The sequence below is a fragment of the Melanerpes formicivorus genome, unplaced genomic scaffold, assembly GCF_026170545.1.
Source record: "Melanerpes formicivorus ecotype bairdi unplaced genomic scaffold, bMelFor1.0.p_v2 SCAF_117, whole genome shotgun sequence".
Lineage (NCBI taxonomy): Eukaryota > Metazoa > Chordata > Aves > Piciformes > Picidae > Melanerpes > Melanerpes formicivorus.
Window position 1 is genome coordinate 1,007,742 of NW_027142469.1, and position 23,389 is coordinate 1,031,130.

General features: G+C 47.8%; 1 protein-coding gene across 3 annotated transcripts in view; it reads right to left on the reverse strand.

Annotated features, from left to right (window-relative positions):
* Positions 1-16,059, reverse strand: part of ZFC3H1 (zinc finger C3H1-type containing) — a 50,592-nt gene extending 34,533 nt beyond the window's left edge. Inside the window, exons 1-8 of one of the 3 annotated variants that reach the window (XM_068167431.1) lie at positions 15,384-16,059; positions 9,331-9,750; positions 6,870-6,928; positions 6,413-6,611; positions 5,978-6,204; positions 3,662-3,785; positions 1,469-1,566; positions 1,067-1,270 (exon numbers count right to left, since the gene is read on the reverse strand). In XM_068167431.1, coding sequence (XP_068023532.1) covers positions 1,067-1,270; positions 1,469-1,566; positions 3,662-3,785; positions 5,978-6,204; positions 6,413-6,611; positions 6,870-6,928; positions 9,331-9,750; positions 15,384-15,981 — 1,929 coding nt within the window. In that variant the 5' untranslated portion in view covers positions 15,982-16,059. Of the gene's footprint in view, positions 1-1,066; positions 1,271-1,468; positions 1,567-3,661; positions 3,786-5,977; positions 6,205-6,412; positions 6,612-6,869; positions 6,935-9,330; positions 9,751-15,383 lie in introns of all 3 variants that reach the window. The other 2 variants (XM_068167430.1, XM_068167429.1) reach the window with 2 other exon arrangements.
* Positions 16,060-23,389: the final 7,330 nt, after the last annotated feature.

The window sequence follows — 23,389 nt, forward strand, 5'->3', positions numbered from 1 at the left end:
ACACAGCTCTTCCAGAGGACACAAAAATCACATCATTCCACACACAGCTTGCAATTTGGCACATGGCAGACCAACCCAGTGTGTTAGACAAACCCTGAACCTCTGCAGTGACAGCAGAAAGGCACACAACCGTGTGCCTGCTAATCAGAGGTCAGCTGCAAAAGATCCATCACCTTTTAATGACATCCAAAACCAACCTGAATTTTCAAACCCACAAACTTTCTCAGCCAACCCTCCAAAACACACACTCACACACAAAAAATAATCAACAGCTCAGGAGAAGTTCAGCCCTCACTCCTTTTGCTAGAGGGATGTTTGATGTGGGTGGGTTAAGTGTCTTGTTTCCTAGCTGACAGCTGACACTTTTTGTCAGTGCTGGAATCACTCAGTTTTCAGTACCTTGGAGCTTCATCACTGCTTCAGAAACAAAAGACAAGCTGCAATTCACAATCCTATGGGCGTTCCTGAGGGCCATTTCTCTTTGCCTCTTTTGGAAGGCAGTGGAAATGCCCATGATTTTTTTTTACAGTCATCAGAAAAGCAGCATACAAAAGCCTGCAGTCCTCACTTAGCAAGTCATGAAGATTATCACAAACATCATCAAGTGGCTGAAGCACCCTTTTTATGAGGAGAAATTGTATATTGGAGTTGTTCAGCCCGGAGAAGATGAGGCTCCAAGGAGACCTTACTGTCACCTTTCAATACTTAAAGGAGGGCTGCTAAACATATGAGGACAATCTTTTTAGCAGGACATTTTGTGGTAAGGCAAGGCACAATGGTTTTTATTTAAATGAGGGTAGATTTAGATTTAATGTCAAGGTAGAAATTCTTCAGTGAGGGTGGTGAAACAATGGAATGGGCTGCCCAGGAGGGTGGTAGATGCCCCATCCCTGAAAACATTCAAGGCCAGGTTGGATTGGACTCTGAGACCTCCCTGCTTATTGCAAGGGGATTGGACTAGATGACCTATGAAGGACCTTTAAAAATCCCTTCCAAGCCAAACTATTCTATGATTCTCCTCTATGATTGCTGCCTAGATGTTCACATTCAATAGAGAATGGCGTACCTCAGATCTGAAAGCTCGTTTGTTAGCTAAAGACTTGAGTAATTCTTCTCTCAAGAGCATCTCCTCTTCCTCCTCCTCATCAGCAAATGGAGGTTTTGGTGGCTGTTCAGGTTCCTCAGGGGGAAGAGGTGGAAGGGGTGGAGGTGGCTCAAGAGATACACAAGAAATACCCTCCATATAAAGTTGGCTCAAAGATGGTATAGGCTGAGATTAAACAAAAAAAAAGAGAAGCAAACAAAGAAGAGTTTGAAACACCAAAAATTACAACTACTTCATGACTTAGAAGACACTGAGATCTAAATTATTTCATGGTTTAAAAATCTAAATTTAATCCTAACTTTAGCATTAGAAATGAAGACTTATCACCACTTTCAAAAGCACACCCAGTGCAAGGTTACTTACTGGAATTGGAGGTGGCAGTGGCAAGGAAATTGGTGGTACTGGAGGAGGAAAATATCCTATTGGACACTCAAAGAAAGGAGGTTGCATTGGAGAAGCTGCTGCAAGGAAACAAAGTTTGGGGGTGTTGAGAAATCTGGCAGATGATTACTCAATACCACCTCAGGCTTATACTTTAACCATTTTAATGAAGCAGAAGGAAGGGACAAATGTTTTTACTATGCACCAGTTTGAAAGGTAACACCAGCCACAGCACAGTGCATTTATCTCTCAGGTGTAAATATAACAAGGGTAGTTGCTTGTCCTTTCTCTGTTTCACACACAAAATGTAAGTACAGCCAAACAGTACCAGTCAGGTAATGATTTAGAATGATTGAGCTCTCCTGTTTCATCTGCAAGAATCTACCTTCTTCAGCCTCTCAACAGCACAAATCAGGACAGCAGCAGACCAAATGCAGAGCTGATACTGAATCATGAAACATAAAACTCGAGTTTAAGATGCTTACATGTTGGTAACAGCAAGTGCAGTACTTCAGCAAGCTAATGTGTATGGAAGGTTAACAAGAAAGGAGAGGAGGAGAGGGGGGTAAAAAACAGAAGGTGAAAAGCAAGAGTGTAGTGGTTTCACATCACACAATTTGGGATTTACCCTGAAGCAAGTAAACAACCACACTCACTCAGAATTTGGAGATTGCATGAAAATAATGTTTACAAAAGTAGATGAAATACCAAGGTAAACTAAATAGAAAAGGTAATAAACATATACATACATATAACCAACAACAGTCCAGACCCCCCCTGGGAGCCCCCCTGGACACAGAGCCCAGAGGGCTGCTGCCAACTAACAGGTTCTCTTTCTCTTCACAGCTGCTGTTTCTTACCATAACCCAAACACAAAGCAAGGTCAGGAGAGACAAGGGGGAAAGGAGCAAGAAGAGACAGAACAAGCTGTGCTCCAGACTACATAGAAAATTGGCAGACCAATGGAATGGGATATAGATATCTCTCATGTTCTACTCAGCCCCCTTGGGGATTGTCTATCCCCTTGGACTCTCTCAAATCCTGCTGAAAACTTCTGCTTACAATTAGGACATTAATCCTTAAACCAAAGAGGAATGAAAATGGCCATCAGAGCAGTATGCTTACTGAAGTTCTCAACATACCACATGCTCACACCACATTTTGAGATGGAACAAAGAAACCTGAATACCTTACCTGCACTTCAAACTCAAAGTTAATAACTTCTTTGGGCTGGAAACAACCTCTGAAGGCACATTCCCCTGCAGAGGCACTCAAAGAAAGGCTACTCCCAAAGCAAAGTTGTTAAGGGCTTTGTCCAGCCAAGTTCCAAGTATATTTGAGGATGGAGATTCCACAACAAACCCAAGACAACCTGGTCTACTGTTTGACCATCCTCTGTTAAAAGTTCTCTTGTATCTAACTAGAACTTATTTTGCTACAATTTTTGTCCCTTGTCCTTATGTCTCACACTCCAAAGTTTGCCTCTGCCTTTTTTAACTGTAAGCTAGGTAGTTGAAGACAACAGCAAAAGCCTTCATTAGCCTTTTCTTCTCAACACAACTCAGCTCTTCCAGGCTGTTTCCATAAATGAAGAGCTCCATTCCCCAAGGAAATTTATGAAACCCAGGCCTGAAACAGTTTCCCTGCAATAAAGAAAGCTCTTTGATAAACTCCTAGAATGTCACTATCTTGCTCCTACCATGAAAGCAGAAAACTAATGCAGTCTCTGAGCTTCACAGCCCACTCCAACCACCCATCCATTACAGTCACAATGCTACAACTCAGACTGCAGTTTGCCTTTCTCACCCACAGCCACGCTGCTGACTCACATTCATACCCGCTGGGACTCCCAGGCCCTTCATTGCAAAGCTGCTGTCTACCCAGTCAACACCTCGGGGGCCCTTACTTCCTATTGCTACACAGCTTCCTGGAAACCTAGGAGAAACTCTACAGTACTGCATTGAGAAGAATCTAACCTTCAAGACCTTCAAAATACTCCTACAGCAGAGATAGAAAAGACAGCCAGTATGAAACAGGATAATTAGCTCCCCTTAAAGTGTCAGTTCTGTAGCCAGCACATCTCAAACCACCACAGACTTTCTTTCTAAAATGAAAGATCACTTCCCTTTTTTTCCTTCTTAACCCAATCACCATATAACTGTGACCAAATCTTACCTGGAGAGTTAGTTTCACTATCTGTATCCATGGCAACTTCATCATAATTATCATATTGATATATGCCTCCTGCACTGTCTGTCGACGGCTTATCCAAAGACCATCTCAAGTCGGTGTCTGAGGACTAAGCACACCAAGAAAAGTCTGGTTTAGTTAGCTGGCCTTCTTTCAGAGCAAGCCAACTGAGACTGGAATTTTAGAAACAGGCCCTGGTAGTGTTGTCTTCTAATTGCTTTACCTTGAAGGTCTCTTCCAACCAGGTTTGGTTTATTCTAAATAAAGGTTTATTATTCTAAATCAATCAAATCCACTACAGGCAGGGACTCAAATTATCTCTTGGCAGAGGGGGAGGGGGAGGGAGGGTGTCACAATACATCAGCAATTTTCAAGTGCCTCGTGGAATCAATAAGGTTGGAAAAGGCCTCAGAGATCATCAAGTTCAACCTATCACCCAACACCTCATGACTAACTAAAGCATGGCTTCAAGTGCCACATCCAATCCCTTTTTGAACACCCCCCGGGGGAGAATTGGTCAATGTCAATCTGGTAAATGGCCATGGTTGTGTATTTTTGAAACACTGAAAGAATGAAATCCTTTTTATTATTTCTGTTAACCTGTCATGGCAATTAACAAGGGCACTTGGAACTACCCTTGTTAGTAACAGCACAAAATTACACAAGGATCAACTTCACTAAGCCAAAGGTTAGGTCTTTAGCTTAAAACGTGTGCAGATTGTTCTAAAGCTGATGTGTCCAGTGGAGAATCCTCTTACTGTCCCAGGAGCCAAACACCACACTGAAATGTGCCCAGAGACTCTTAACTAATCAGATTGTTTTAAGAATGCCTAATACTACATGGATGCCAAGAGATGTTCAGTGAACAGTGTAAATACACACAACAGGTAAGCATGACTTCAACTCTTCAGCCTGTGCCTTTCAGAGGCATTCAGTAGATATTTGGGCAGCTTCTGAAACTTCTATTGCTTACACTTACAGCCTCAATTTTACTTATTACAAATAAGACTCTCCTACAACATGACCCCAAGGAGGGAGTCTCAGCCTCTTTAGTTGCAGTTTCATTTTTCCTTATAGCACCAACAGCTCCAAGCACGTAAAGCATCTAGCTTGGCCACTGGAATGTGCTGCCCAGGGAGGTGGTGGAGTCACTGTCCTTGGAGGTGTTCAAAAAAGGATTGGACATGGCACTTGAAGCCATGGTTTAGTTGTCAGGAGGTGTTAGGAAATAGGTTGGACTTGATGATCTCTGAGGTCTTTTCCAACCTTACTGACTCTATGGTAGTTGCAGCAGCTGTACTGCTTCCATGACAAAAGAATTTATGCTGACACAGTCATTTTTTCTGTTATGTACTGGTTTAGAGGCAGAACATTGGTGATTCAAGTGCCTTCTGCTCCTCTCAAGATGGGTGAATGAAGACAGCCTAAACCAGTGCAGCACGATGACCACTGCAGGAACTCTATGCCTTCATAAACTGGACAAAACTGCCATCCTGTAAAGAGGCTGAAGTAATCAGCTTGTGAGCCTGGGCATATTTTGCACACTGACACACTAGAAAATACTACAAAGAAACCAAACCTCAGGTGACATTTTGAAAGAGGCAGGCCACTGAAGTGGTGCAGACACAGAAGGTTTGAAAACATGAAGACAAAACTGCAATCTAAGAGACACAAGCCAAGTTTGGTTGGTCGGTTTGTGTGACGTTAGACTGCTTTTGGATCACAATGTTCAAAGTATCTATAGGAGGAAAATGCTTTATGACTGACCTGCAAACATACAGCACTGATCTTACCAAACCCAAAGGGAATGTCTGTCTAGCAAGGAATTATTGCTAGCAAGGAATTATGGCTGTCCACAGCTCCCCGAAGGGAGGTTGCAGCCAGGTGGGGGTTGGTATCTTCTCCCAGGCAAGCAGCACCAGAACGAGAGGACACAGTCTCAAGCTGTGCCGGGGAGGTTTAGGCTGGAGGTGAGGAAGAAGTCCTTCATAGAAGGAGTGATTGGCCATTGGAATGTGCTGCCCAGGGAGGTGGTGGAGTCACCATCACTGGAGGTGTTTAGGAAGAGACTGGATGGGGCGCTTGGTGCCATGGTTTAGGTGACTAGATGGTGTTGGGTGATAGGTTGGACTGGATGATCTCAAAGGTCTTTTCCAACCTGGTTAATTCTATTCTAAAACATTGAAATACTTCCTGGGCTTTATTTCCTTCTTCAGGGACAGATGGGAAAGAAGGGATATACAACAAAAATCACTCCAGAATCCCAAACATAAAACCCAAACACCACACCACATTTGTTACCCTGCTTCTCGATCTCCTCTTTCCTCCAACGAGCTTCATGAATCGATTGTACTGCTCTTCTTGATTTGAGAGGTCCCTAATTTTTCTGATTTCTTCTTCTCTCTTTCTTCTCTCCTCCTCCTCCTCTTGTTTCCTCAAGTCTTCCTCTTTCTGACGCCTGTCTTGCTCCTTTTGCTGCTGCATCTTCTTGGATGTCTTTGTCTGTTGTTTCCTCACGTTTTGCTTGGCTTTAAGAAACAAAACCACACACCATTAACTCCACCTTACCCAAGTGGCTCCTCCTAATCCTAGATTCTTCAAGAGCTTTGGGCAGACGTATGGGCTTTTAAAAGGATTAAAAGCTCACTGCCCAACATCTCACACAACATACCATGGTGGGGTTTCTATTTGAGGTCATGCCACTGAGAGCCATTTCAGTACCAACCAACTTCTTACCTGTAGCACTCGGTTTTTTTGTTGAATGTGCTTTCGTACTGGCCTTGACTTTCTGTGGAACACTCTTTGTTTTTGTTAATTTCTCCTTGCTTTCCTTCATCACCTGTTGCTCTTTTTGCTGCCATTTTTTACTAGCAGACTGTAGTGCAAGAAGCCTAAGTTGCAATTCAGACATCTCCTCCTCCTCATCAAGCAGCTTCTTCAGAAGGAAAGAGAAGAAAGGATGATGATAAAAGAGCCAAGAAGTGTTTAACAACTAAATTGTTTCTGACAGTTCCTGAAGTCTGTCCCAAAGTTAGTAACTAAGAGAAAGCTTACCAAATCCTACTACCTAGCTATGTGTCATTTAAGAATGGACTGTTTCTATTCCTGAAATATTTCTGGACTGCAATTAAGGAAAAGCCATAAGAGTATCATAATGCAATTATGTCTCATCTACCCAGGAATACTTTCTTACCTTCTCAGATGTAACATCCGAGCTGCTAAGCTTTCGCCCTGAACCTTGTCCTTTGTCTTCTGTACCTTCCAAAACAAAACCACATTTGAGTAAGCTGTTTCTCATGAGACAGAAATACTTTCCAACAATCTGCAGAATTTAATCCATACAAACATATTTTATCAGTATCATAGGTGCACACTGTACCACAGAATAGCAGCTGAATGTGTAAGATCACCCCAACAAACGTTAATACAAACTTGGCAGGTCTGAGGAAAAGCACACCACCATGGCACCGTGAGTCTAAGGCAAGACTTGTAATTTTTTAATGATGTCATGAGGTTGGGAAATCCCCCAGCAGCAGAAAAACAGATTTGGAGACAAGAGGTATAGAAGAGTTCTTGCCACCTGTTTCATGCTACCATCCCATGACAGCTGCCCTCCTGAGCGTCTCAGATTCCACTGGCAGCTATTTTGAGTAACTGGTCAGGCTTAGGCAGAATTAAATATAAAGTTCCACAGCTGCAGCAAGAACACCCATTTTCCTATGGAAATGAACAGCAAACTGTAATGCTTTCCTCCCACACATTAAGATCACAGGATGTTAGGGGTTGGAAGGGACCTTCGAAGATCTTCCCATCCAACCCCCCTGCCAGAGCAGGACCATAGAATCCAGCACAGGCCACACAGGATCTTGGAAGTCTCCAGGGAAAGAGACTCCACAATCCTTCTGAGGAACGTTTTCCACTGCTCTGTGACTCTTATAGTGAAGAAATTCCTCCTCATGTTGAGGTGGAACCTCCTGTGCTGGAGTTGACATCCATCGCCCCTTCTCCTATCACAAGGCACAACTGAGCAGAGCCTGTCCCCTCCTTCTTGACCCCAAGCCCTCAGATATTAATAAACATTGATCAGATCCCCTCTCAGTCTTCTCCAGAACACATCTAGATGGGGCTGCAAAGGCTCCAGAGAAGGAGACTCCACAGCCTCTCTGGGCAGCCTGTTCCAGGGCCCTGGGACATATTAATTTGTTGGGAGTGTCCAAAAGCCATATATTCACCTAATAGCAAAATGCATATATACACATAAGCATGTATTTCATATGTGATAGATGTAATGTGTGTTATGTTAGTGAATAATTTAATCAGAGCTGATCACTATTAATCATTGACAGCTAAAATACAATGAAATAGGTTTTACATAGCCATGCATATACATGTTTATCTGCATCAGAGGAAGGCAATAAACGTTTAGGGAGCAGCATGGAAAGATTAACTCCCACAACCAAACTGGTAGAAAGACTGTTTTGCTCTTCAAATAGCTCTTTCTCCTGCCTTTCTGTGTTCTCCTCATGAAGGCTACTGATTATTCTTCTGTGGTCAAGATCTGTTGATTTCCCCCCCCCATCTCCCATTAAAAAACTGTATTACCTCTTAAACAACATCAGCACCTACTTTTTCCCTTTTTATTAATGGGAAAGGCCTAAGCAGAGAAACACACTTAAAATGAGGGGATTTTACTATTACCAGTTTTTCACTTATCAGTTTCCTTATAGGCTTCATCTTTCTAAATTCCCATTCTGAAGTTATGTATCAGTCATTCTGACCTGCAGTGCCCTACTCCTCCCTTTCTTATGCTCCTCCTAATTACTCACTGGTACTCCATCCATCCATCCATCTACTGCTTTGTCTCTTTCCCTTCAAACTGACAGTTGGCACACGTTCACAGATTAGTAACACTCACAAGCACAGTGAACATTTGCTAGAGCTAGGTGAAGCTTCAGAATATGAAGTTTTAGCTAGCTGCTTTATTTTGCTGCAGACCTAAGGACTTCCACCTCAGGTCAGCTGGGCACAGTAACTTGCTAACTCATTCATGCTTCTGAGCAATTATGCTCTTTGACCTGCAAGCCCAGAACTACCTAGGCAAAACATTTACTTCTACTCTTTGGCTCCTACCCATCCTTTCTCTTTTGGGGCCATAATTTCTTCACTATTCATAACAATCAATAATGACCAAAATAATTCTGGTGACAAATTTCTCATAAAGCTTGCTGTGTTGAAGACAGCACAAAAGCAAGATGAAATGCTAGCAAAAGGCCTTTCTAAGTATCTTTTCGGCTAAAAACATAACTACATTATGCTTCTGGGGGCAAATAAAAGGCAACAACCCAAAAAACTTGCAGTGGAAGCCAATGATTTCTGCTGTGAACAGCAATTAAAACCCTCAAGCCTTGTCCTCATGCTTTCTGCCAAGCTACCAACTAGTCTAAGAGAACCAAAACCATGCTTCCAAGCATGCTCACAGAACTCAAGGAATTACCTCAACCAAGAGTTCAGTACATGAAATGTATAGTTGGTAACATTTTGGTTACAATTAGTATTTCAACTGAAGCAGTATCTTCCCCAAAACCTAATAAATATGATAGAGAGTGGCAAGCAAAAAGAACTTTCCAAGCAAGGACAACTCTGCAGGTACTTACCTTGGCCAGATTCTGCGCCATCAGACTTCTGTGACGACTGTTTTGTTCCTTCTTTGCCTTTTTTCAATCTGCTCCTCTCAGCTGGAGTAGGCAGTTTCTGTCTGAGAGGTTTCAGTTCAAATGCCTGGAAGGCCATAACCGGATTTTTCTCCTCAGGAGATACTTCTTTTATAGCATCTGTTTTAATACTGTCATTTTCTACAGTCACTTGGTCCTCAGTGTCCACTGGTTTATCATCATTCTGTTGTTCATTTTCTTCCCTGTTGCTCAAAGCCAATCTTTCATCTTTATTTATGTATTCAAGCTCTAACTGTATCTGCTTATACTTCAAGAGCAAATCCTCAAAGCTTTCTTCCACAGAGTTTTCATTTTTAGAAGAGTAGTTCTGCTTTCTGGATGGGGACCTTCCAAAAGTTTTGGCTGAGTTACTCGTCAAGAAAACAAAGAAAAGATGCAGAACCTTGAAACACTGGCAATATTACCACCAAAGACTAAATTGTGTCAAACAGAACTCAAGATCATTCTCATGTATTTTATTTTTACCTTAAAGGTAGCTTGAAAAATATGCCCTATAAATACAACCAAGTATGGAAGAGATGTGTCCTTTACTATATACTGACAAGTTAAAACACCCAATTTACAACACGAATGTCATGAGTTACTGAAGCCTTGTCTCTTCCTCACACCATCCTCCCAGAAACAACAGCAGGAATGCTGGCAATCACACAAGTGTTTAGGCTGGAAAAGACCATCAAGATCATAGAGTTCAACCATTAACCCATCAGTACCAAATCCATTACTAAACCACACCCCTAATTCAGTCATCTCCTTAAGCAGCCTGGTCCAGTGCTTGACAACCCTTTTGATGAAGAACTTTCTCCTAATGTCCAAACTAAACCTTCCCTGGTGCCACATGAGGCTATTTCCTCTTGTCCTGACACTTGTTACTTGTGAGAACAGACCAACAGCCACCTCACTAGGATCTCCTTTCAGTCTGGAGAAGAGAAGGCTCCAAGGTGACCTAATGGTGGCCTTCCAGTATCTGAAGGGGGCCTACAGGAAGGCTGGGGAGGGACTGCTCAGGATCTCAGGTAGTGATAGGACTAGGGGGAATGGAATGAAGCTGGAGGTGGGGAGATTCAGGCTGGAGGTGAGGAGGAAGTTCTTCCCCATGAGAGTGGTGAAGCCCTGGAATGGGTTGTCCAGGGAGGTGGTCAAGGCCCCATCCCTGGAGGTGTTTAAGCCCAGGCTGGCTGAGGCTCTGGCCAGCCTGATCTAGTGTGGGGTGTCCCTGCCCATGGCAGGGGGGTTGGAACTAGATGAGCCTTGTGGTCCCTTCCAACTCTGACTGATACTATGATAGTTGCAGAGCAATAAGGTCTCCCCTTAGCCCCCTTTTCACCCAGCTAAACAACCTCAGTTCCCTCAGTGTCTTCTCAAAGGACTTGTTTATAGCCTTCTTCCCTTTCTCTGGACCCACTCAAGCACCTCAATGTCATTCCTGAAGCCAGGGGCTCAAAACTGAACACAGTAGGCTCCTAATCCCAAAAGGCAAGTCAGACTTCCAGAGTTTGTAGCTCCAATATTTACTTCCCACCTGACATTCTAAAAAAAAAAAACAGATTAAATTTATTCTCACTCATTTCATCCTTCCATAAAATGCTAAGTTTAGCCACTGTGCAGTTACACACTCCAGTAACTGTAGCTCAACAAACAAGGTAAGGCCCAGGCTAATCAACAACTGAAAGAAAGAAAGTGACTGAAGAATTGCAATTCAAACATTCAAAACAAAACTGTCAAGAGGAGTGGAAATAACTAATGACACAGCAAAGGCTGTCTGTCACACCCAAGGGATAGATTTTTTGACACACAGTCCAAGGCAAGCAATGAAAATATTCTCAGGCAACTGCACAGAGAACAAAAGAGCTCACTACTAGAAGTTCACTTGCTCCAGGGGAAATCTTTCAGGATACCGAGTCAGGTTTGACTCATTTGACTTTCAGTATTAACCCTGCTGTGACAGCAGACAGCAGCTGACTCACCCCCAGTTACGCAAAATGCTTTTTCACCAACATCATCTCTTAAAACAATAAATGCAGTAAACCAAAAGCCAAAACAGGTGCCCTCTGAAGGCAGACAAACTGAATCCAGAGGAAGAGAAGCAGAAACTGTTCAACTTCCCAAAATCCAGAAGGCAACTGATCTACAAATATGCTGAATATAAATAAGATCTGTGTGCAGTACGTTGGCCAAATTTAATCCCACCACATTTTTCCTCCCAAAGACAAGTGGGTTTGTGGTCCTGTGAGTCACAGCAAAGTCTCAAGCCAGTGAAGTGACCTAAGTTAATTTACAAAATTTACTAGATATTAAAATACTTCAACAGAATTGGGTAATAAGACAAAGCTTTTGAGTACAGAATACAGAATTAACCAGGTTGGAAAAGACCTCTGAGATCATCCAGTCCAACCCATCACCCAACACCATCTCATCAACTAAGCCATGGCACCAAGTGCCTCACCCAGGTTCTTTTTAAGCACCTCCAGTGATGGTGACTCTACCACCCCCCTGGGCAGCACATTCCAATGGCCAATCTCTCTTGCTGGGAAGAATTTCTTCCTAACATCCAGCCTAAACCTCCCCTGGCACAGCCTGAGACTGTGTCCTCTTGTTCTGGTGCTGGCTGCCTGGGAGAAGAGACCAACCTCTGCCTGGCTACAACCTCCCTTCAGGTAGTTGTAGAGAGCAAGGTGGTCTCCCCTGAGTCTCCTCTGCAGGCTAAGCAACCCCAGCTCCCTCAGCCTCTCCTCACAGGGCTGTGCTGTGTTCCAAACCCCTCACCAACTTCGTTGCCCTTCTCTGGACTCGTTCCAGCAAGTCAACCTCCTTCCTAAACTGAGGAGCCCAGAACTGGACACAGGACTCAAGGTGTGGCCTAACCAGTGCAGTGTACAGGGGCAGAATGACCTCCCTGCTCCTGCTGGCCACACTGTTCCTGATGCAGGCCAGGATGCCATTGGCCCTCCTGGCTGCCTGGGCACACTGCAGGCTCATGTTCAGCCTACATCCCTACTCCATTAATATTAGCTACATGAAGGTAATTTAATATTTAGGAATACTGTAACATTACCTCTTTCAGGTGGCAAGGATATGAAAAACCCAGAAAAGAACCTACACTGAGAGAAAAATCACAAGCCTTTCTTAACTACATGATCCATAAACAACTGACTGTCACTTATTAAAAGGGCACTAGCATTAGAACCTTCATCACTTTATAAAACAGAAGTGTGCATCTTAACAGTCGGGGGGGGAACACAAATTCTCAGTTTCCAAATGCTCCTCAATTACAATGGAAGTGACTAGGTGATCCCTGAGGTCCCTTCCAGCCCTAACAATTCTATAATTCTATGTGTGAAGGGTCTCTGCCCATGGCAAGGGGCTTGGAACTAGACAATCCCTGAGGTCCCTTCCAGCCCTAACAATTCTATGATTCTGTATGTGAAGGGTCCCTGCCCATGGCAGGGGGCTTGGAACTAGATGATCCCTGAGGTCCCTTACAGCCCTGACAATTCTATGATTCTAGATCAGAGTTAACAAGCATTGCAAGGTCTGTGTGGAATGATCAGCTTGACCTTACACAGAAAGCAACCATTTTCTAGCACTCAGAGCAACACTGCCAATTAAGAGACTCAAACTCTATTTTCAGCACCAGAACAGTCTCACTGTGCAACCTTGGGCAAGTAACATCTTCACCCACTGCCTCTTGAGATAAGATCCTTGAATGACAAACTCTGATGAGGATATCACTAATGCTGCAACTTTACCAGATGAGACTAAACAAAATCAGCTCTTTATCATTGTTATAGATTCCATCCACATTCAAAAAGCAACACTCAGGAGATAAGTAACCTTGCACGTGAAATATCATAAAGATCCAAGAAGTATCATAGTATCAGTCAGGGTTGGAAGGGACCACAAGGATCAGCTAGTTCCAACCCCCCTGCCATGGGCAGGGACACCCCACACTAGATCAGGCTGGCCACAGCCTCAGCCAGCCTGGGCTTAAACACCTCCAGGGACGGGGCCTCGACCACCTCCCTGGACAACCCATTGCAGGGCTTCACCACTCTCATGGGGAAGAACTTCCTCCTCCCCTCCAGCCTGAATCTCCCCACCTCCAGCTTCATTCCATTCCCCCTAGTCCTATCACTCCCTGAGATCCTGAGCAGTCCCTCCCCAGCCTTCCTGTAGGCCCCTTCAGATACTGGAAGGCCACAATGAGGTCACCTGGGAGCCTTCTCTTCTGCAGACTGAACAGCCCCAACTCCTTCAGTCTGTCCTCACAGGAGAGGTGCTCCAGCCCTCTGCTCATCCTTGTGGCCCTTCTCTGGACACCTTCCAGCACTTCCAGATCCCTCTTGGAATAGGGGTTCCAGAACTGGACACAGTACTCCAGGTGGGGTCTCACCAGGGCTGAGCAGAGGGGGAGGATCACCGCCCTTGCCCTGCTGGCCACACTTCTCCTGATGCAGCCCAGGATCTGATTGGCTTTGCAGGCTCCAAGTGCACACTGAGAGCTCCTGTTGAGCTTCTCCTCCCCCAGCACCCCCAAGTCTCTCTCCTCAGGGCTGCTTTCCAGCCAGTCACTGCCCAGCCTGGATTTGTGCCTGGGATTGCCCTGACCCAGATGCAGGACCCTGCACTTGCTCTTGTTGACCCTCCTGAGGTTGGCTTGTGCCCACCTCTCCAGCCTGTCCAGGTCCCTCTGGATGGATCCCTTCCCTCCAGCGTGTCTGCTGCACCACACAGCTTGGTGTCATCAGCAAACTTGCTGAGGGTGCACTCAGTGCCACTGTCCATGGCACCCACAAAGATGTTGAATAAGACAGGTCCCAGGACTGATCCCTGAGGGACTCCGCTTGTCACTGGCCTCCACTGGGACATGGACCCATGGACAGCCACTCTTTGGGTGCTTAAGTGCTGGAACAAGCAGGGAAAATTCCTGCTCCTGTGATTAACCAGCACGTTCAAGCAAACACCACACATCCTGTCCTATTTGGACAAAAGACAATAAAACACTGTAAGGCTTTGGAGAATAGGTTTTAACCACTAGCTCTCCCACCCTGGGGTTGGTTTTTGTTCTTGCTGGGTTTTTTTGTTTTAATTTCTCCACACTCTCAGTAGCAGGCAACAATGCAGTTGCATCAGGTCTCAGTAGGAGGCTGCCTCCAAGCTATACTTGGCACTAATTCTTTACATTTTCTTTACCAGAAAGAATCTGAAGAACGAGAGGAACTTTTTCCAGCAGTTTTGCAGTTCCTAATCCTCAAAGGAGACAACAGAGTGACTCTTAAAATAAGCAACTGTGGTAAACGACCTGCAAGGAACGCTGAACATGGCTTTAGAGAGAAACAGAGCCTTCCTATTACCCAAACTCCCATACAAACCACGTTCCGTGCACACAATCCCAGTTCAGCTTAGGTTTAGCTTTAAACTTAGCTTCGACTATGTGAAAGGAGCCTCTTAAGGGCTGGACAGCAAAAACGAAAAACAAAGCATATCCCTCGTTGCCCAATAAGGGCACTTAACAAGCTTAGGGTTTTAGCTTTACGACTGTGGCACTTTAATTATATACTTTAAAACTGCCACACGAAAGCCTGACCCTACTGCACAATATTTGCACTCCGGGCTAGAAATCAGCCACCCGAGACCCAGGCAATTAAAGTCTTTGTTTGGGGCTACGGTTTTTAGGTTTTTCCCTACACAGGGCTGATCGTGCCAGCTCACGGCACTAATCCGGCTTCCCAGAAGCCTCTCCTCGAAAAGCAGGACCTGCTGCCTCAGCCAACCCCTGGGACTGGAAGGGGAACCTCCCTCCCCGCTACCCCTAGAGGAGTCCTAGCGCCAAAGCAGGAGGAAAGCGCCCCTTCCCTTCCCTTCCCTTCCCTTCCCTTCCCTGGGCTTTCGGCCACGCAACGCGGCACTGACACGCCCAGGCCCGTTCCACCAGCACGGCCTTCCTGACTCCGCTCCTTCTCACGTCTCAAGGATACACTTCCGAGGCGAAGGCTCCCTCCAGCCCTGACCGCTACCGAATCCGGCACCGCCTCCCCCTCCGGGTGGCCTCCCGGGAGGGTTGCCTCCCCGATCGCCGCCGCCTTGACTCCTACCCCAGCGCCCTCCGCCCCTGTAGGGCCGGCCTCGGAAGCGGAATTGGTCCAGGGCATTGTGGCTTCGCTCCCAGAAGGAGAGCCGAGGGCCCGTGTCGGAGTGCGAGCCCGGCGGCATCCGCGGCGCCGGCATGGGCGGCGGGTGGGAGCGGAACGAGTCCTTGGGCCGATATCCGCCGTGGCCATGCGTGTGCCCCATGTCCGGCGGGGGCTGATGCCGCGATCGGGAGAAGGGTCGGCCGGAGGAGGAAAGGGAGATGCCCCCGCGGAGGCCAGGCGGCGGCCTGCGCCTTGAGTAGGGCCTGCTGCTGACGAGGCCGCCGCCGGGCTCGGAGCCGCCGCTACTGCCACAGGGCCCGAAGGCGCTGTTGTCATCGTCGCTGATTTCGCCGTCTTCCAGCTCCCCTTCTTCCTTCGGGGAGAGTCTGCTAGGATCCAGCGCCGCCTCCGCAGGCGCCGCTGCCGCCTCCGCGGCCGCCATGGGGCCCAGGCCAACGATCTCAGCGCGGCAGAGCGCGGCCCGCCCCAGCCGCTCGGGCGGTTTCGTTTCCTGCGCAGGGCGGCCCCACGCCTCGCCTCGCCCCGCCCCGCCCCGCCCCGCCGTGGCCCCCGCCCCGCCGCCCGCCCAGACTCTCGCGAGACCACGCCCCGCGCGGGAGGGGCCGCGAAGCGCGCCTCACGGCAGTGAAAAAGGGTGAGGAGGAGGGGCGCGCTCCCCGAGCGCGGGGTAGCCTGGGTAAGGGAGTAAGGGAGTTCCACCCTCAGGCGCTGGCCGTGGAAGGCGCGGAGTGGGAGAGCCGCGGGCTCCGCCTCTGCGCGGGCGCCGCCGGGAGTCCCACCCGCCGGGCTGGATGAAGGAGGGGAGTGAGGCGGCTGCCATCTTGCTGCAAGGAAGCGAGCTGGCTGGGAAAGGACAGTGGCGAGTCGATACTGACGGTCTGCGTGGCGCCGTCCTGCGCTGCTCTCTGCGAGGAGATCGTCGGTGGCCGCTGTCCTGAGCACCCTCCGGAGCAGCAGCACCAGCCGTGGCGCTTCTGCGGTGCACGTCCTGCAGGCTGCTCGTGTGGGTGCTTATTCTCCTGAGCCGCAGAGCCTCTCCTCAGTGGTGGGGCCAGTGCCCTGTTAGAATCACAGAATGGTCAGGGTTGGAAGGGACCTCCAGGACCATCCAGTTCCAACCCCCCTGCCATGGGCAGGGACACCTCACACTACAGCAGGTTGCTCACAGCCACATCCAGCCTGGCTGCAAACACCTCCCAAACGGTGCACAGGCTTCTGAAGAAGGAAAAGCAGAGGGTGTTCTGGCAGTGCCCAGCACCCTGCTTGGCACCATCAGCTGGCCACCCCTCGCCTGGCAGTTAAACTGCTGCTAATAAGGAGATTTCTGGGAAGGCTTCTCCTCAGCTGTGACTGCTTTGAAGTCCATATTGACCCTAATGGCTTTCACGACATGGGTGTAAAGCAGGCATCAGAGATGGTAAAACAATTGATATCTCTTCTAGAGAAGAGGAGGCTCAGGGGAGACCTTGTTGCCATCTACAACTACCTGAAGGGAGGTTGTATCCAGGTGGGTTTGGTCTCTTCTCCCAGGCAAGCAGCAACAGAACAGGAGGACACAGTCTCAAGCTGTGCCAGGGCAGGTTTAGGCTGGATGTTAGGATGAAGTTCCTCACAGAAAGAGAGATTGGGTATTGGGATGGGCTGCCCAGGGAGGTGGTGGAGTCACCATCCCTGGAGGTGTTTAGGAAGAGCCTGGATGAGGCACTCAGTGCCATGGTTTAGATGATGAGATGGTGCTGGGTGACAGGTTGGATTGGATGATCTTGAAGGTGATTTCCAACCTGGTTAATTCTATTCTATTCTTGACTATTCTTGTGCTACCTTGTCTGTTTCAGGGCATCAGCCTCCTCCCTGCATGTTGCCAGGTGAACATGGGTGGCTTTCATGAGCAGAAGGAGAAGCTTAAAGCTTTTTGGCCTCTCTAAGTCAAATGGGTATCCCCTGGAACACTCACAAAACTTGACTTTTAAAACTTACAGCACAGGCCCTGAGAGTTTCTTTACAATAATTCATGTCCCAGTGGAGGCCAGTGACAAGTGGAGTCCCTCAGGGGTCAGTACTAGGACCAGTCTTGTTTAACATCTTTGTTGATGACATGGACAGAGGCATTGAGTGCACCCTCAGCAGGTTTGCTGATGACACCAAGCTGTGTGGTGCAGCTGACAGCTGGAGGGAAGGGATCCATCCAGAGGGACCTGGACAGGCTGGAGAGGTGAGGCCATGCAACCTCATGAGGTTCAACAAGACCAAGGGCAAGGTCCTGTAGCTGGGCAGGGACTGGCTTGAGAGCAGCCCTGAAGAAAAGGTCTTGGGGTTGCCAGGGGATGACAAGCTCAACAGGAGCCAGCAGTGAGCACTTGCAGCCCAGAGAGACAAGCAGAGTCTGGGCTGCATCAGGAGAAGCAGAGCCAGCAGGGCCAGGGAGGGGATTCTCCCCCTTTGCTCAGCTCTGGGGAGACCCCACCTGGAGTACTGCCTCCAGTTCTGGAGCCCCTATTCCAAGAGGGATCTGGAGGTGCTGGAAGGTGTCCAGAGAAGGGCCACGAGGATGAGCAGAGGGCTGGAGCTGCTCTGCTATGAGGACAGACTGAGGGAGTTGGGGTTGTTCATACTGGAGAAGAGAAGGCTCTCAGGAGGCCTAATTGTGGCCTTCCAGTATCTGAAGGGGGCAAAACTAGAAATGGGTAGATTGAGATTGGATGTTAGGAAGAAGTTCTTCCCCATGAGGGTAGTGAGAGCCTGGCACAGGTTGCCCAGGGAGGTGGTGGAAGCCTCATCCCTGGAGGTTTTGAAGGCCAGACTGGATGTGGCTGTGAGCAACCTGCTGTAGTGTGAGGTGTCCCTGCCCATGGCAGGGGGCTTGGAACTGGCTGATCCTTGAGGTCCCTTCCAACCCTGACTGATTCTATGATTCTAAATGCCTTTGCCAACTTGCCATGGTTCTCAGAGAAAGACTGCTGCTTTTTTGTGAAGGTAAATTCTGAAGGTAAATTCTGAAGGAATTCATTCTATTTTTTTTCCCAGTGACTAATGTGCTAGGAAAGCACAAACCCAAAATTCACTGCCACATTACTATTTATATTTCTTCTTTGCCTTTCTCTCTAGATTTTATTTAGATCCTTCAAGAACAGGGAGTGGGTAATGCATGCACTTTGCACAGTGCAGAATTTTCTACCAAACTTAATTTTCTTTGTTCAAACCACTTTGCCTCATCTTGTTTTGGCTTAACTGGATGTCCTGGTCTGAGTGGTTTTCCTTTCCAGCTCAGCCTCTAAGTGATTGCACTTTTTGAAGCCCATGGCATATCTTTGCAGGCAGTATCAGCCTCCAGTAGCAATAACACTTGATATTTCTAGTTACTGCCAAGGACTGGGATGCAGAAAGGTTCCTGCTTATACTTGCTCCTGTAGAGACAAAGGTCACTGCTAAATCTTGTGTGCTGTGTTAGGGGTGCAGGTGGTAAAAGGCCACACCTGCAGGGAGGAGCAGACAGTTCAGGTGACCCTAAACTGACCAAGGATGTATTGCAGTCCATGTACCTGTCAGCCTGACCTCAGTGCCAGGCAAGGTCATGGAACAGGTCATCTTGAGTGCAATCACACAGCACTTACAGGATGGCCAAGGGATCAGGCCTAGCCAGCATGGATTTAGGAAGGGCAGGTCCTGCCTGACCAACCTGATCTCCTTCTATGATCAGGTGACTGCCTGGTGGATGTGGGGCAGGCTGTGGATGTGGTCTGCCTGAACCTCAGCAGGGCCTTTGACACTGTCCCGCACAGCAAACTCCTGGCCAAGCTGTCAGCCCATGGCTTGGACGAGAGCACACTGCAATGGGTTAGGAACTGGCTGGAGGCTGAGCCCAGAGAGTGGTGGTGAATGGTGCCACAGCCAGCTGGCAGCCAGGCACCAGTGGTGTGCCCCAAGGATCAGTGCTGGGCCCTGTGCTCTTTAACATCTTTATTGATGATCTGGATGAGGGCATTGAGTCCATCACCAGTAAATTTGCTGATGACACCAAGCTGGGGGCAGGAGTTGATCTGCTGGAGGGTGGAGAGGCTCTGCAGAGGGACCTGGACAGGCTGGACAGATGGGCAGAGTCCAAGGGCAGGAGATTGAACACATCCAAGTGCCAGGTTCTGCACATTGGCCACAACAACCCCATGCAGTGCTACAGGCTGGGGTCAGAGTGGCTGAGAGCAGCCAGGCAGAGAGGGACCTGGGGGTGCTGGTCGATGGTAGGCTGAACATGAGCCTGCAGTGTGCCCAGGCAGCCAGGAGGGACAATGGCATCCTGGCCTGCATCAGGAAGAGTGTGGCCAGCAGGAGCAGGGAGGTCATTCTGCCCTGTACACTGCACTGGTTAGGCCACACCTTGAGTCCTGTGTCCAGTTCTGGGCTCCTCAGTTTAGGAAGGAGGTTGACTTGCTGGAAGGTGTCCAGAGAAGGGCAACAAAGTTGGTGAGGGGTTTGGAACACAGCCCTGTGAGGAGAGGCTGAGGGAGCTGGGGTTGCTTAGCCTGGAGAGGAGGAGACTCAGAGGTGACCTTATTGCTGTCTACAACAACCTGAAGGGAGGTTGTAGACAGGCAGAGGTTGGTCTCTTCTCCCAGGCAACCAGCACCAGAACAAGAGGACACAGTCTCAGGCTGTGCCAGGGGAGGTTTAGGCTGGATGTTAGGAAGAAGTTCTGTACAGAGAGAGTGATTGCCCATTGGAATGGGCTGCCTGGGGTGGTGGTGGAGTCACCATCCCTGGAGGTGTTCAGGAGGAGACTTGATGGGGTGCTTGGTGCCATGGGTTAGCTGTTTAGGTGGGTTGGATTGGTTGATGGGTTGGACACGATGATCTTGAAGCTCTCTTCCAACCTGGTCTGGTCTATTCTATTCTATTCTATTCTATTCTATTCTATTCTATTCTATTCTATTCTATTCTATTCTTCTACCTTAAGTCAGCATAAAGCTGAGGGATCCAGAGAGTCAAGCTCTCTTCTTCAGTGACCAGTGTCTGAGGAGGACTCTGTCCATCCTGCCTTCAAACCCAGCTGGATGTGTTCCTGTGTGAACTGGTATGTGTGCCCCTGCTCTGGCAGGGGGATTGGACTGGATGATCTTTCAAGGTCCATTCCAACCCCTAACATACTGTGATTCTGTGAATCTCATTATGTGTGCTCCTGAATCCAGTTCCCATCTGCCACTGAGTCCCGTCTGGAGCTTCCCCAATGCCTGCCCACAGCACCAGTGGTGGTGGCAATGCAATTGCCATCAAGAAGCTGGGGTTCAATGCTGATTTTGTGTATACTGGTATATATTTCATTTTAATGTTACTGTTTTCATTAGTTTTAGTTCTATTTCCATAAGTTTCTCTCCCTTATTCCTTTTCTCTTCCTCTTCTAGGAAGAGAGAGGGGTTAATAGCATCTTGTCATATGTCTAGTGGTCAGCCCAGCCCAAATCCTTGAGACTGGACAAACTGCATCCCTGAAATACCATTCCTGTGCCTTGAGTTCATCCAAAACTCAGGGTTGAGTAATGGAATGTGTATATCATGTCCTGAATGTCTCTCTCTTTTAAATTTTTTTGTTATTTAAAGCAGTGTGGATTCTATTAAGATACTTACAAGGAAGGATGAAGTCAGTTTAAAGCAGGAGGAAGGTTTGTTGGGGGTTTTTAGTAGTGTTTTTTTTAGTTGTACTGCAGTACTGTGTTGTGCTGTTGGGTGATAGGGTTGGGCTTGATGCTCTCAAAGGTCTTTTCCAACCTGGTCTGTATCATTCAAATGGAGGTTAGCTCTGAAAATCATGACTCATTGGTGCTTTATACTGTTCTGTATGAATTTCCTTCCCAGCAGACATTTGCTTGGGCATCCCAGGGCTCTGCATGTGTCTGGTACAGCTTCTTTGCACAGTCACTTTTCCTTCTGAGTGTTTTCACACAGCAGTAGGAAATCAGGATCAGCATCTTTTGTAGTGGGAAGGAAAATATTTGTAAAGTGTTGGTAAAAACCCCATCAGCTCTGTGGGAAATTAACCCACAGCAAACTGCTGGCCAAGCTGTCAGCCCATGGCTTGGACGGGAGCACACTGCAATGGGTTAGGAACTGGCTGGAGGCTGAGCCCAGAGAGTGGTGGTGAATGGTGCCACAGCCAGCTGGCAGCCAGCACCAGTGGTGTGCCCCAAGGATCAGTGCTGGGCCCTGTGCTCTTCAACATCTTTATTGATGATCTGGATGAGGGCACTGAGTCCATCATCAGTAAATTTGCTGATGACACCAAGCTGGGGGCAAGAGTTGATCTGCTGGAGGGTAGAGAGGCTCTGCTGAGGGACCTGGACAGGCTGGACAGATGGGCAGAGGCCAAGGGCAGGAGATTGAACACATCCAAGTGCCAGGTTCTGCATGATGGCCACAACAACCCCATGCAGTGCTACAGGCTGGGGTCAGAGTGGCTGGAGAGTGGCCAGGCAGAGAGGGACCTGGGGGTGCTGGTCGATGGTAGGCTGAACATGAGCCTGCAGTGTGCCCAGGCAGCCAGGAGGGACAATGGCATCCTGGCCTGCATCAGGAAGAGTGTGGCCAGCAGGAGCAGGGAGGTCATTCTGCCCCTGGACACTGCACTGGTTAGGCCACACCTCGAGTCCTGTGTCCAGTTCTGGGCTCCTCAGTTTAGGAAGGAGGTTGACTTGCTGGAACGAGTCCAGAGAAGGGCAACAAAGTTGGTGAGGGGTTTGGAACACAGCCCTGTGAGGAGAGGCTGAGGGAGCTGGGGTTGCTTAGCCTGGAGAAGAGGAGGCTCAGGGGAGACCACCTTGCTCTCTACAACTCCCTGAAGGGAGGTTGTAGCCAGGCAGAGGTTGGTCTCTTCTCCCAGGCAGCCAGCACCAGAACAAGAGGACACAGTCTCAGGCTGTGCCAGGGGAGGTTTAGGTTGGATGTTAGGAAGAAGTTCTGAACAGAGAGAGTGATTGCCCATTGGAATGGGCTGCCTGGGGTGGTGGTGGAGTCACCATCATTGGTGGTGTTCAGGAGGAGACTTGATGGGGTGCTTGGTGCCATGGGTTAGTTGTTTAGGTGGTGTTGGATTGGTTGATGGGTTGGACACGATGATCTTGAAGCTCTCTTCCAACCTGGTTTATTCTATTCTATGTAACCTAATGAGGGTCTTCCCATTCTATTGGCTGCTACTGTGTATTGAAATTAACCTAATGAGGGTCTTCTTCACAGAAAGAGTTGTTGGCCTTTGGAATGTGCTGCCCAGGGTGGTGGTGGAGTCACCATCACTGGAGGTGTTCAAGAGGGGATTGGATGTGGCACTTGAAGCCATGGCTTAGTTAGTCATGAGGTGTTGGGTGACAGGTTGGACTTGATCTCTGAGGTCTTTCCCAACCTTATTGATTCTGTGATTCCCATTCTGTTGGTTGCTGCTGTTTGCCTAGAGTTCATCCAGCAACTGCAGAAGTTATTTAACACTGCTTTATGATCTGTATTACAATTTCTAGCTGAGATACTTAACCATCTGAAAAAGGAAGATGATCCTGAGATTCTTCCAGTGGTTTTGCATAGCCTATGGTACCCAATAGCCTTCCTTTCATTTCAGTCATCCAATACTGCCTGCTGTTTTCCCGTGTCTGGGGTTATCAGCAAGTCATTTTGTGTCTCAGTGTTCAGGAGGAAGCAGATTCATTAATGTATTCAGCACTGTTAATAAACAGGGAAACTCAGAACTGTTAAGTTCTCTTCTGTAAAAGGAATGAAATGTCCTGTGTGCAAAGAATTTGTTCACCTGATGGCTTTGGCATCTGCATATTTTAACAAGAGGCCACAAACATTTGAAAA